At 41.4% G+C, this 15,184-nt stretch overlaps 1 protein-coding gene across 4 annotated transcripts in view; it reads left to right on the forward strand.

Annotated features, from left to right (window-relative positions):
- The window catches only part of cdk16 (cyclin dependent kinase 16), a 33,857-nt gene extending 19,691 nt beyond the window's left edge, over window positions 1-14,166 (forward strand). Inside the window, exons 11-18 of one of the 4 annotated variants that reach the window (XM_079273611.1) lie at window positions 1,741-1,861; window positions 4,937-5,034; window positions 5,139-5,244; window positions 6,373-6,415; window positions 11,618-11,708; window positions 11,789-11,863; window positions 12,018-12,099; window positions 12,222-14,166. In XM_079273611.1, the coding sequence (XP_079129737.1) occupies window positions 1,741-1,861; window positions 4,937-5,034; window positions 5,139-5,244; window positions 6,373-6,415; window positions 11,618-11,708; window positions 11,789-11,863; window positions 12,018-12,025 (542 nt within the window). In that variant the 3' untranslated portion in view covers window positions 12,026-12,099; window positions 12,222-14,166. Of the gene's footprint in view, window positions 1-1,740; window positions 1,862-4,936; window positions 5,035-5,138; window positions 5,245-6,372; window positions 6,416-11,617; window positions 11,709-11,788; window positions 11,958-12,017; window positions 12,100-12,214 lie in introns of those variants that run through there. The other 3 variants (XM_079273610.1, XM_079273609.1, XM_079273608.1) reach the window with 3 other exon arrangements.
- The last annotated feature ends 1,018 nt before the right edge of the window (window positions 14,167-15,184 follow it).

Genomic DNA, 15,184 nt, shown 5'->3' on the forward strand with positions numbered 1-15,184 from the left:
CTGATCGCCTCAAGTTCTCCCACAACTTCCCTCCGTTCTCTACACTGGCTCCCTGTAAGAGCTCACATCCAGCTTAAAACTCTGGTGCTAGCCTACAGGGCAGTGAAAGGAACAGCTCCTTCCTATCTCCAGGCCACTTTGCTCTGCTGCCTCGGGACGATTGGTCGCCCCGTCGCTCAGAGGTCCCTGCAGCCGATTGACCCGGTCACGGCTGTTTCCTGTCCTGGCCCCACAGTGGTGGAATGAACTCCCCACTGACGTCAGGACAGCAGAGTCGCTGCCCATCTTTCATCAGGCAGAAGACTCACCTCTTCAAGAAGTACTACCCTGAGCCTTCCACTCACCACTTACTATGTTCATACTAGTTTGTTGCACTTATTGTATTCATACTAGTTTGTTTCTGTACTTCTGCTCTGGTTGATGCTCTTAGATGCTTGTTTAAAGGAGATGCACTTATGATTTCTGGTGACTAGTAGTTCTCTTGAATACCGATGTTGAATACACTTATTGTAAGTCGCTTTGGATAAAAGTCTGCTAAATGACTATAATATATTGTAATGTAATACAGACACCCTCTACCCACATACAACCTCTACCTGCAGACACCCTCTACCCACAGACACCCTCTACCTACAGACAAACTTACAGATTACATCTACTTTTGCTTCAGTTGAGGATGAATGAACTTATAGTAAATTACTTTGGAGCTGCAAAAGCTATTTGATATCACAGCTTATAAAGTTTTATATATCCCTAAGTTATATTATATGTACAAAAACTATAGTTTGTTGTATTTATGAAAATATATAACAAGAATAAAGACAATTCTTGACATTTTATTGCAATTTTACCTGTTATAACAATATCAAACTCTTATGAAGAGCTCAGTTTGCTGCAGCAGCTGAGAAATCGCTCTTTGTCGCTCATCTCCAGCGTGACACTTTTCAGCAAATGCTGTGTGCTTGTTCCGGGAGCATACAGGTAAGTCAGCATCATTGGCAGTGAAAGCAAATGAAGACGTCCACGCAGAATTAAGCTCTATTTTCCTCCGTGACTTTTCTTTTTTTGGATTTATCCATTGATAGTTTACAGAGGGCGGGGGTCTAAAAATCATGATTAGCCACCTGCAGGGAAAAGCGCTTGACAGGGGCAGAGGATTTAACTTCCTGTGGGAATAATTAACATATAAGATTCTGTTCGTTCTTGCTTATAAATTATATTATCTCTGAACACATTTCTCTTTTTTAGAGAGTCATGTGAGATAACTTCTTCGATCAGCGCAATTTCCCTGCTCTTTCTATTTCCTCGTCTCAGCCCCGTGTGTCACGTGTGTGTAAACCTTGCTCGAGTCTGGAAACTTGTCAGAATACCCATATTTGATTGGCTGAGCTGCATCACATGATGTGATTGGCAATGCATTGTTCGGTGTGTTTCCTGCGTCGCCGAACAAGTGCCGTAACGGCTGAATAAGAGGCACTGGTTAAAGTTTAAACTCGGTGCCCAATATGTATAATTCCGAATTATCGATCGGTTTTTAGTTTCTGGGTCCGGAGCTGGTGCGCCAGTTGGGGACCTCAGGGAGCCGCAACAGAGAGGCTAAAGAGCCGCATGCGACTCACGAGCCGCAGGTTGCCGACCCCTGGACTAAGGTGTCTTCATGATAAGTTATATCATGTTGTGATGTTGCTGAAGTGATGTAAACACAGTGATGATGACACTAGGGCGTTGTGTGTGTTTTAGGTCTCGCACGAGCAAAATCAATCCCAACCAAGACGTACTCTAATGAGGTGGTGACGCTCTGGTACCGACCGCCAGACATCTTGTTGGGCAGCACTAACTACTCCACTCACATCGACATGTGGTCAGTACTATCACTCTATTGTAGTTTGTTTGATCCCCATGAAGTAGCTATTCTTCCTGGGGTCCACACAGTTTACATGGGGAAAATATAGAAATACAAGTTTTCTCTTTACATTACATTTCAGTCATTTAGCAGACGCCTTTCTCCAAAGTGACTTACAATTCAGATACGTAGGCACAGCTATGGGAGCAATTATGGGGTTAAGTGTCTTGCTCAAGTACACATTGACAAGCGGAGCCGGGGATCGAACCGCCGATCCTATGATTGAAGGACGGCTCTGCTCTCCACTTAGCCACAGTCGCCACCCCTTTGTATCATAAGACACTAACATAACACATAGTAATGCACTTCTACTATAAATAAAAAATAGAAATTGAAACAATTTTAATTACAGTTAGTGAATCTACCATGATCTAAGAGATAAATACCATAATTTATTATTGAATGTCCATGGAACCCTTACACACCCAAGAATGGTTATTCATTTTAAGTTATATATAAGTATACTGTATGTGAAGCACTTGGGTTACCACATACAAGCATAGAGGGAACTTAGAGAGAAGATGTTTGAAATCAATTTAAACCCAGGAACTTTGATCAAACACAATCAAAAACCAGACAATAAAAGAGGGTCTTAAGGGGCATCTTAAAAACAGACTCAGCCGGTCTATTCCAGAGCCAGGAAGCTGCTACAGAAAAAGCCCCGTCTCCAGCCAACAGATCTAGTACCATTAGCGTAGCAGTGAAGAGATGAAAGCAGATTGCATAATTCTTCCCATTGGGAGAATGTAAAGACAGAAGACAAGTTGGCTCAAAACCGAACCCTGCGGAGTCCCACATGTAAAGACAGAAGAGAAGGGGTCCTAAAACTGAACCCTGTGAAGTCCCACATGTAAAGACAGAAGAGAAGTGGATCTAAAACTGAACCCTGTGGAGTCCCACATGTAAAGACTGAAGAGAAGGGGTCCTAAAACTGAACCCTGTGGAGTCCCACATGTAAAGACAGAAGAGAAGTGGGCCTAAAGCTTCTGTCCATCCTGATAGATGGATCCCTCTTCTGTTATGTTGCTCTCTAAGGTTTCTTCCTTTTTCTTCTCCCTGTTACATGTTTTTTGGTGGGAGTTTTTCCTGTTCCGATGCGAGGGTCAAAGGACAGAGGATGTCTCATGTGAACAGATTGTAAAGCCCTCTGAGGCAAATTTGTGTTTTTGGTCACAAAATATACAAAATATATTTAAATGAATTAAAAACTGATCCCATTGCAATCCCACATGAAATATTTGCATGTTTGAAGGATGAGCTGCCAATGAAAACTGAACCTTTGGTTTGAAATTTAAGAGTAAAAATGCGGAACCAGATTGTCAACTGTCTCAGGAGAATCACGCCAGTGACAATATCAAAAGTTGCACTGAGATTTAGAAGCATTGAGATATAACATTTACCAGCATTGGCAGTACAGAGGAGGTCATTGGTCACTCTTAGCAAAGCTGTCTCTGTACTATGGTGTTCACAGAACCCTGACTAGAATTTCTCAAAAATACTGTTTTGTTTCAAAAGGGGCAGAATCTGATTCGAACAACTTTTCCTAAAACCAAAGATGAGAAACAAAGCTTTAAAATTGACCTAAAACTACTTGGAGTGGCCAGGTTAAGACTAGGCTTCTTAAGGAGTGCCTGAACTATAGCATGCTAAAAACTAGATGGGAATGTACCTGTGGCGAAAGAACTGTGAAAGATTATCAGTAATCTAGGACCATTTGCTTCAAATTACATTTTTAGGAGCCCAGAAAGGACCACAATAGCCAGTGAGGTATCCTCGATAGGGTGTGAGATGTGTAACCTAATGCTGTCGGTTTGATTTGAAGAAATCTTTAAACTCCTCACAGTTGATTAGGGAGTCATTTGCAGTGTCGCCAGCAGTGTGGTTAACTGTGGAGTCTATAGTACGGAACATGATACTGTAGTTGTGACTGCTCTTAATGATGATATCTAAGAAGAATTTAAATGTTGCATCATTTACAGAGGATTGGTACTTGATAACGAGCTCCTTCTATATATTTAATAGGAGACATACAGTGTGTCTTTTATCCACTTACACTCTGCTTTCCGGCAGTTCCTTCTAATAGAACTCATTCAGCAGGGGTCTGCACTAGTCTTCCTAGCTCTAATCTTAAGAGGGCTCAGTGGAGTCTAGAATAGAAAGACAGGATTTATGGAAGAGGTCAATTAATTCATCAGTGGGGGGAATTCAATAACATACTGTGAAATCTGCACGATAGGCATTAGAAAACCAGTATTCGTAATCAGTAGCCAATGTTTTCATGGGACAACAGACAGGAATATAAAAATCTTTTCAAATTAAAGCCTGTCATATCTTGACATGACAATGGATAGGAGCTCAGAAAATTCACAATGAAAGGCTTTGGTGTGGTTTGGATGGATAGATACTGTTGTTGTTAAACATATTGTTCAATTATATTTACTGTTTGTCATCCATAAGCAATGTTATTGACTTTGAATCTTGCTAGTATAATGTTAGCTTTCTGGCTCGTAGCTGAGCCAGAGGCCCCATTGCATAAGTACCTTATGGGATGGGAATAATTGTTCAAAATATTAGCAAATGTAAGGGTTACAGCCAAAATTAAGTGAATTGATTGTGAAAAACCTAAAATGTTCGTTGCAAAAGGCATGGAAACATAAATTAATTATTGATTGAATAATTGTTTTTCTCCAGCAAGTAACCATAAGTGGGATAATGCCCTTCGAGGTGTCCATTATCAGGAATTAACGGACTCGGTGGAGGCAACAGGCAATCATAGATTCTGGCCTCTATGTAGTCCATTAAATCCTGATAATGGACACTTTGAAGGCATAATCCCTTACTTTACTGTAAATGGACCATAATTTACTAAATGAACATCATGCTGTATTGAAGAAGACGTGAAACTAGAGATTGAGACCATAAACTCATGTTTACAATGTTTACTGAGATAATACATCGAGAAGGAGTCTCTCTGTGTGTCTGTCTGTCTGTCTGTATGATCTTATGTCTCTTGACCTGTCTGTCTCTCTGTAGGGGTGTTGGTTGTATCTTCTATGAGATGACGACAGGTCGACCTCTGTTTCCTGGTTCCACAGTGGAGGAGGAGCTTCACTTCATCTTCAAACTCTTGGGTGAGGAGCATTCAGCTTCTGTTATTTTCATCTATAGAAAGCTGTGTACACTTAATGCATTTTGTGTGTGTGTTTGATATATATTGTGTATATTTCTTGTACAGGTACTCCCACAGAGCAGAGCTGGTCTGGGATCAGTTGTAATGACGAATTTGTTGCGCATAACTATCCTCTCTACCGAGCGGAGAGACTGAGTAACCACACTCCCAGGTACACAACTGTACTACACCTTAGTACACAACTGTACTACACATGGCTAACACATAGTTACACAACTGTACTCCACATTGGTACACAACTGTACTCCACATTGGTACACAACTGTACTCCACATTGGTACACAACTGTACTCCACATAGGTACACAACTGTACTACACATTGGTACACAACTGTACTACACATTGGTACACAACTGTACTACACATAGGTAACACAACCACTTGTTTGATTGGTTTGGCTCACGGTGAGGTGTATTCTGGGGTCAAGTGTAGTTCAGGTTGAGGGGTAGTTCAGGGTGAGGTGTAGTTAGGGGGAGGTGTAGTTTGGGGTGAGCTGTAGCTCAGGGTGAGGTGTAGTTAGGGGGAGGTTCAAAGTTCAAAGTTCAAAGTTCACTTTATTGTCAAAGTTTCCACATGTGTTATGCATACAGAAAATTCGAAATGCCGTTTCTCGCAGTCCCACAGTGTAATATAGACATGAACATATAACATATAATAGAAAAAAATAGAATAAAGTTAAGAACATAAGGGCCTAGATAAAGGATTAACAAGTAGCAGCAGAGAATAAAAAGTGACTGGTGCTGGATGAGGGAAGGGTGTGTGAGGGGGGTAGTTCGGGTGGTTCGGGTAGTTCGGGTGAGGTGTAGTTTGGGGTGAGGTGTAGTTCAGGGTGAGGTGTAGTTCAGGGTGAGGTGTAGTTCAGGTTGAGGTGTAGTTCGGGGTTAGGTGTAGTTCGGGGTGAGGTGTAGTTAGGGGGAGTTGTAGTTCGGGTGAGGGGTAGTTAGTGGTGAGGTGTAGTTCAGGTTGAGGTGTAGTTCAGGTTGAAGTGTAGTTCAGGGTGAAGTGTAGTTCAGGGTGAAGTGTAGTTCAGGTTGAGGTGTAGTTCAGGGTGAGAGGCCTCGTGCTGTCTGAGCCACGATTCAGTCAGTAGTCCACCAATTTTCTGTTTGGGTCACGATGATGTCGTAGCCGAGTCTTCCAGTGTTTGTGGGCTGTATGTGAGCAGCAGGCGGTCCAGGGTTGTTGGACATGTTGAGGGGTATCCGTGTAAAAAGGTTCTGGAAGCAGAAACTATGTCATTGAGACCCGTTTGACTGTGTTGGTCTGTGTGTCGTTTAGGCTCAGCACTGAAGGAGTGGAGCTGTTGTCAAAGTTCCTGAAGGTCAGTAAACATGGCAATGTTTTCATTTTATTTTACACTATAATAAGTCAGAATGAAAATGATGATAATGATAATGATAGTAATACTACTACTAGTACTACTGGTACTAGTACTACTAATAATAATGATTATCAAAAGATTTTTTTTTAATTAAAAACATAATTAATGAATATTAGAGCTGGGCAAGTTAACGCGTTATCACTGGAAAACTGGAAAAAAAAGTTATTTTTTTACAGTTCTACAAAACTTGTTCTACAAAACTTGTTCAAGAGTTTTTTGTGTGCGTGTTTTTGAGTGAGAGAAATAAATGTTTTGTAGAACAAGTTTTGTAGAACTGGAAAAAAAAAAAAACTGGAAAAAACAAGTCTGCATTTGGGTCCTTGAACACACCACATCATGAACCGGGGCAAATCCGCCCTTGAGCTTGCGTTGTCCTCATTGCGCTGTCCCCTTAATCTCATAGTATCCCAGCCTTTCAGAACCAGTTGGTGATGATGGATTCTTTCACACTGTTCCGCGCTGTTAGGATCCACTGGCAGACTTGAGAAAAAGCTGATCTTCTCTGCTCATAGCTCTGAATAGCATTCACGGCTAACTGGCTTGGCCAGTTGCTGCTAGCACAACAGCTATTCAGAGCTATGAGCAACAACAGTTATTGCCTCATTGCTTTTCGTTTGGTAGCCGTGAGAGACCTTAGTCTGTAATGCAAGTATGTCTGCATGAAAAGATGTACAAAGATATATTATATATTCGCGAATGCTAATCGCGGTTAGCATTTCCCCATTGGCCGTAATGTTAAAATTAGCTTAGAAGCTAGCGAGTCGGACATGTAACGTAACGATGGCCTGCATCGGTCGGCGCTAGCTGCTATTGGCCTGTCTCGAACGATTCCATCGTGACGCCCTTTCCGGTCATTACGCTGTCATTTTCTTCGGCGATCGCCAACCAAACGTAAATAATATTAATTCATACATATCAAATAATCTATGTGTCAAATTTCATGAATATATATGGACGTTTATATGTCTAAATACTATAGGAAAGTGACTTTGATGAGAGAAAGCAGAAAGAACGCTCGGGCGACGCTTAAACAGCTCAAACGGAAATTAAGGAGCTTTTATTGCATCATTTGGAGTTGTTGAAGCGTGATATCTTATTGCGAAGGACAGAACTACGGTCCCGGATGTGTTGACAGCATTGATGGTCATTTTTGCGACCCTGGAACAAGCGAATATCCCCGAAAAACCAGCAGCAGCCAGTGTTTACAACGAGGATAGAAGTCCGTACGGATTAGGCCAAGAGCAGTGCACGGCTAATTCACCCGTGTTAGCATCGTTTTAACGACTCTGGTGAAGGCAAAGCTAACTGTAATAATTACAACAATATTTCGTTTGAAAGGTACGAAGTTTAACTTCAGTTTAACACCATTAAATCAACTGAAAACATTACACGATCATTTTTATCAACATTGTAAGTGAATTGTATTGAAACATTAGCTAAAAACTGTCCGGTTTGGGGTACAACTCCGTTACTGTTAAAAGCATCTTGCCGTTCAACCTTTTTTGTTAACAGTCCGAGTGAGAGGTAGGTCAAAGGTACTTCATCCATATTGTAGCGACCCTGTCAGTAACAGCTGGTAGCAGAGGGGTTGCTGGTAGCAACTGTTCTGTGTCGGGAGCTAGTAAATATTGTGTTAGACCGGAACCGTACGTTGCGGTTGTTGTTGTGGCAGAGAAAAGCTACGAAAAAATCCGTATATAAAGCGCACCGGACTATAAGCCGACGCCTCAAAGCGTGGGGTAAAAAGTAGCGGCTTATAGTCCGAAAAGTACGGTATATGCTGAAATTCACGGTAAACGCATTCAAACGGCACAGATCGGGAGCGAGCGAAGGACTTTGAAAGTTAGCGGAAAGATTAACCTGAGACAACATCCGGTTTATTCAGACGAACATCCGGTTTTCAGAATAAGATGTCAACAAAGTATGAATTATATTCACATTAAGTATAAAACATGCTGCCTGCATCTCGTGAACCAAATGTTATTGCCCTTTTGTTCATATAGCAGTACTTTAAAATAAAAGTGCGCAATATACTACTTTTGAATTCATTATTGAACATTGCCATAATGCGATTAATCGCAAAAAATCCATGCGATTAATCGCGATTAAATACTTTAATCGTTGCCCAGCACTGTTGGGAACGTAAAGGAGCGTGTTTGGGTTATCAGCATTTAAGAAATCAGCATTTAAGAAACTGAATTCTTGACATCAATAGAATTATTAATGTATGTAACAATTATTAATGATTATTAATAACAACGGGGCACCACCCTGCGAACAGGGACCAATAACCAAACGATAAAACTAAGTCTCATAATTAGTGGTCACTCATAATGTCAATAGTCGGGTGCGACTACACATTCAGTGACAGTGAAGGGTTAAGTTCGTACACAAGGCTACTACATACAGTTTCATGACACACATATGCATAAGTAATCACAGACGACTGCTCCTTAAAGTATAACAGAGTTTATTAAATCAAAATAATAAATGATCAAATCAATTAATATTGCAACCAACAAACGTTATCATACAATTTTATATGCCTAAACTGAAGAATGAATAAAATGGATGAGGGTGTATGTCTATGTGTGTGTGTGTGTGTGTGTGTGTAAAGAAAGGGGAGTCTTAAAGCTACAGCTAAAGACTACAAAGATGGCGGCGTCGAGTGACGCGGGCCAAAATGGGAGGGGCCTTAAGATACTACAGCTAAACTACCACCAGATGGCGGAGTCGAGTGACTCGGACAAAATGGCGGTGAGACTGCTGTATGTAATCACATGTGCCGATGCACACATGTGTTGTGAGGCGATCGTTTGAACGGGGTTTCCCCCAGGGGCAGAGATAGGAGCTGTGTGTGTGCGTGTTACGTGAGAGGAGGAAAGAGAAAAAGGAGTGAGAACTCGACGTGAATCACACTTCGGCGTACGATGTTGTAGGGAGCCTGAGTTTGCTGGTTCTATCACGCATAAGTATACCGCTGTCGTCTTTGAACTGCCGGTAACTTATGCCGTGATAAGCCACGCACCTCAGCTCACTCACAGAGTCGAGTTAATGAAGAGAGAACTCCCACACGGAGTGGAATACAATGAATTAAAATAATCCCCAAATAAACAGTCATAGCAGTTAATACACAAATACAGCGGAGCTTCTCTGGTCCGTAATGATTGCGTAAATACCTCCATATAATGCGACAGTGTCTTAACACAAACTGAATACGGGGATGTACCATAGAGCGGGTCTTGTGATCCGCGAGGTGTTGCGCAATACCTCGATGTTGCGCGACAGTAACTTAAACACACAAAAACACAGGAATATCAACATATAAATGAATGGCCTGAATTAAACTGAAGTTAATTTAAGCTAAGCTACGCCCAGATACCATGAACCTTACTTGTCGATGCTTCGTTGCAACGGAAAAGTGTTTGTGGGGAAGTTGTCCTTTTTCCTTGTCAGGAAGGGAAAAGGGGGGGGGTTGCTTGCAACGCGGCCTTGCAGTGGGCGCTGTGTGTCGCACGGCTTTTGCTGGTGCGGCTTCGGTCCGTTGGCGTGGCTCTGGAGCAAACGCAGGTCCGATCTGTACTCTCTGCAGGGAGGACAGTTAACTTCGGATGAGACGGCGTGGTCCGTCCGTCTTTCCGGTAATCATCGGAGAAGGAGGGAGGCTTAGTCGTGCTCCAGAGCCGGGTTGTGTGCACAAAAAGAAAAAGAAGCGGAGACGGGTCGTGGGAGGGATTCGTCTCGGCGGGGTAAGGGGCCTTAACTCAGAAAAAGAAAACACGGCTGTTTCGACCAGCGAAATGGCTTTGTGACCTGACAGGGTTTGATGAGGGTTTGAGGGCCGCGGCTCCCTCGTGGCCTTCGGTTACCAGCGTCGTGCTGGAGGTAGGAGGCTGGTGTGTCTTCATATGTCCAAGGACGGGTCCCAGGGCGAAGAGCGTTTGCGTGCCTCCTTCTATCCCGGAGGGATTGGTGGAAAAAGCAAGGAGGTGTGAGTTATAGACAGTTTTGTAGAACAGTGGTTGAACCACAGGGGTCCTGGGGTCTCTTGGCCCTCGGCCAATGAGATTGCAGCGGTGCATTCAGGTGACTTCAGGAACCATAGTTTTTTGGGGGGGGGGGAAATTCACACCCTAGTGTGAAATTCCTTCAGAGGAGGTTTGCTCTCATCAAACTACAAATCAGAATGAAACCTTTGCGTGAAAAAGGGAAGGCCTGATTCTCTTTGTTCACAGCACATGTTGAAGCCATATGGTCAGACCCCAACAGCACGAATGAATGTATATAAATATCGAGCCGCAAGCTGTGATTCCTGCATTTGTCAATTCAATTTATACTTTCAGGGTTTGTGTCTGGTACTTCTGTGGACATATCCTTCTGTTGAGTTCAGTCTAAATGGTGTGCTGAGCAACACCCTTTACAAGTTGATTGGTGGATATCTTCACAAGGCAATGAGATATCAACAAGCTTCATGAAAGTTTTAATTTCCACACAGAATTCAGTAGCAATCGGACCTCGGGTTTAGAAGGAGAAGTCAAAAATACTGTTATGGAACAAAAAAAAATGGTGGCAATTCTATTCAAGCAGACTTAATAGGTTGTTGAAGCATATTTGTAGAGTGAGTGGAGATGGAGGTCTATGGCAAGTTTAGAGCAAATTGGATTTAAGAGTTCTGACTTTTCAAAGCTGTACTTTAAGGGATTTTCTTCCAGACTTATCCTCCCAATTCACATTAAAATCACCCATTAATATAACCTCTTTGTCAAAGTCACATTCCTTTAACATGGAATTAAGCTGATCATGAAATTCACATTTGGACGATGGTGGTCAGTAGAGACAGATAAGAGTAAGAGACATTTGAGATGATAGTGACACTTTCAGACCAATACATTCCAATTTGACATCACTTGACCATCAATCTGGCTGCAGTTAAGGTGTTCTTTAACATAAAACATTACTCCTCCTCCTTTACCACTAGATCTAGCTCTTCTAAATATATTGTATCCACGTACATTCAGAGCAACAGAGGGCCAGTTTATATGTAGCCACGTTTCTGAGAGACATAGAAAGTCTAGGTTTGAATCCACAACAAGATGTTTTATTTCATCCGTTGTTTTAATGAAGTTTGTATTTCAACTTTAGTTTGAAGGGAAGAAGAGGATCTCAGCAGCCGAGTCAATGAATCATCGTTATTTCAGTAACCTAGGAAACAGAGTGATGATGCTTCTCGACAGTAAGTTTAAACACAACTGTTTGTAATCTGTGATGTCACTGTGTGCTGTGACATCACTAAGTCACTTAATGTTGTTTCAGCAATGTCCATCTTCAGTCTGCCGGAGATTCAACTGGAAAAAGAAACAATCAGACCAACACTCACCTCTGATCCAGGTAACACACACAGACACACACACTGTTTATTCAAACATTGGCCACCCAAAAGACAAATAAGTAATTGAGTGAAAAACACAAAGTGAGTCGATAACACAATATCTGTTCTGGAGCTTTTGATCATATCACAAAGTTCATTCTTGACAATCTACAGCTCCATGACAACTAAGCAGCACCATCCATTGAGGAAGATCATGTGATATGACTGAAAGCTCCAGAACAACAGCCGCCTTATGGTGAGATGGTTCTGTCGTTTGTAAGATTAAAAAATAAAACTTGAATTTCAGAAGACCAGAAAAAATTGTTGTGTTAAATACATTGTTTTTATTTCATAAAAATTTTTTTGTCAAGTGAACAGTCCGGCCAAGAGGCGTGGTCTGCTACTCTGACATCATGGTGGAGGCGTGGTCTGCTACTCTGACATCATGGTGGAGGGGGGTCTTACTCTGACATCATCATGGAGGTGTGGTCTGCTACTCTGACATCATGGTGGAGGGGGGGTCTTACTCTGACATCATCATGGAGGTGTGGTCTGCTACTCTGACATCATGGTAGAAGCGGGACAAAGGGAAACTGAAAGAAGCAGAGGTGATGATGATTTTCTTTTCTCTGGAGGAGTAAAATAAGAACAGGAATTAAAACAAAAGAAGAAGAAAACAAAGTAAATACTGAAATGATTGTTAATCAAGTGAAGAGAAGAAAATGTCAGACAGACAGATTAATGCAATAATGGATCACAACAGCCATCTGACCAATCAGTTACCAGCAGGTTGTAACTATCAGCATGAAATTCCCATCAGTACATGAACGGATGAGCAGATTAATGACTTACAGGTTATTGAACAGAACAGATGTTGGAATGTAAATTCTGTCTTCCATTTTCAGATTCAACACAAATGCCTGAATACATGTATCACCTGTGTGTGTAATAACTCGTCAATTATTGGGATTGCACTAAAACTGTATTTGTTTAATTTTAAAAGAAAAACAAAAGCATCAGACAAAGTTCATCATCAGTTCAGACAGGAAGTGCTGTTTGGTATTCTGAATATGACTAAAGTTACAGGAAAGAATGTTTCATTTTTTATAGTTTAAAGTCTTAATAGATTACATTACATTACAGTCATTTAGCAGACGCTTTTATCCAAAGCGACTTACAATTCAGATTCTATCACATTCATACACGTAGGCACAACTACGGGAGACATTTGTGGTTAAGTGTCTTGCTCAAGGACACATCGACAAGCGACTAGCGGAGCCGGGGATCGAACCACCAATCCTCTGACTGAAGGACGGCCCTGCTCTCCACTTAGCCACAGTCACCAATAATTGGTTTGGAGCCAGTATAACATTTACAATAACGTTTACAGTACAGTACTACATTTACACTTTAATGTTATTTCTTATAAAACAGACTGAAATCTGCAGAAAATAATGTTTTATTATGTTTTATTATAAAACTGTGAAACTGGTTTCTGCTGTTCTGCATGTGTGTCGTACACTCAGACTATACTGTAATACACGTAATATATGTAGTAATACTGTAAAAATACAGTGATACTGTAATTATATATACACGTATACTTTAAGTCTACAGTGAACAGCTGTGAGCTGTTTTCTTCATACAGATCATTTCATTCTAACAGGTTGAATTGTTTTTATTCAGGAATCAGAAGACGATGTGACATCCACTTATCTGAGACTGGGGGCGGGGCTTTAGCCTAGTTTATATGGTGCGCATCGGCTCCGCTGGAGGTTGCTCTGTTTGTTAGTGCACCTCTGAATTTTTGTTACTTGACGATCACGTCAACGTCACTGGCAGCTGTGGTGGAAATCACGTCTTCATTTGTTACATGAACTAGTTATTGTCCATGAAAAGAAACTTTAAAGTGTATCATCGAGTCAAATCCTGAAACAGGAAACTCGGTCACCATGAAGAAATAGTTCAAGATAAAAACAAACATTTGTCATCACAGATTTGTCTGGTTTAGAATCAATCTTACTGTATTGAGCTGTGGGGAACCAGGTTGGTTTGTAGTCCACATGGATCCAGATGCCGTTTTCTCTGCGTTGTTTGGGTTGACACCAAAGTTTTCTGCAATATACTGCATGATGGGATTCTTCCAGATAACTTCTTTGAATATTCTTCCATCTGCAAAGAAAGCACTGCGACGTATCTTATGCTATAACTGATCTGCATACTTGAAATATCAATGAAAGTATGGAAAATGTATTATATCCTTTTATGTCCAATTATTACCACATGTATTGTGGATATATTTACTGTGTATAAATATACATTAAAACTCTATGAGCAGCATTGGTTGTTTATTTTGTTTACATGACACTTCTACAACTGAAAGAAACACTGACAGTAAACACAGTCACACTGAGCATGAACGTAGAGACATGAGGTATATAGAATATAATGATACAAATCAACACAACTATGTGAAATGGTTTCGGGTTAGGATTAAATCGTATTCACAAAGATCTCCCCACGTTGTCCAACGACTTCACGGTTGGATAGAGATCTAAGGCAAGGCACGGTCCAGCGCATGTCACTCAATATGTCATCAGCCGTATGTATTTTGACCCTGTGCAGGAAATCCATGACGGTGTCCTTATTTACATTTTTTAACCCTTTATTCATTTAGATATTAAATTGTGTCGTATGGGTTAGGATTAGGGTTAGATAAGGGGGTAATAACCACGATCACCGGGTTAGGGTTAGGTTTGATTGGAGGCGGGGCCCTCCTAAGAGGGGCACAAGGGGGCTGTCCTTTAAAAAGGCTTTAATAAAAACCCTAAGTAATAAAAAGCAATTAAACAATTTTATTAAAGGGTTAGGTTTAATTGGGAGCGGGGCCCTCCTAAGAGGGCCACGAGGGGCACTGGCACAAGGGGGCTGTCCTTTTAAAAAGGCTTTAAAAAAAACCCTAAGAAATAAAAAACAATTAAACAATTTTATTAAAAACAGCCTGACAGCAGAGCAACCGCCAGCGGGACAGACGGAGAGGAGATGCTAAAAGGGGAAGGGAGGTTAAAAGGCACAATAATTATATAAATATAAAAAGATAATTTAACATATAATAAATGGGTTAGGGTTAGGGTTAGGTGAGGGTTTTTGCCTCCCGAACGTCATGACAACGTCCGAGAGAAGTGCACTGTCCATAAACCGACTCTGAGTTGCCAGCAAGGCAACCACCACCCCCCGGTGTCCTGGCCTTAACCAAATTTATCCGTCCATTCTCCCACCGACGTAACCCCCGATGTTCCACAAGCACACTTGCGTACACACACGCTTAAAAATTTGGACTG

The sequence above is a fragment of the Melanostigma gelatinosum genome, assembly GCF_949748355.1.
Source record: "Melanostigma gelatinosum genome assembly, chromosome: 8".
In the NCBI taxonomy this organism is placed as follows: Eukaryota; Metazoa; Chordata; class Actinopteri; order Perciformes; family Zoarcidae; genus Melanostigma; species Melanostigma gelatinosum.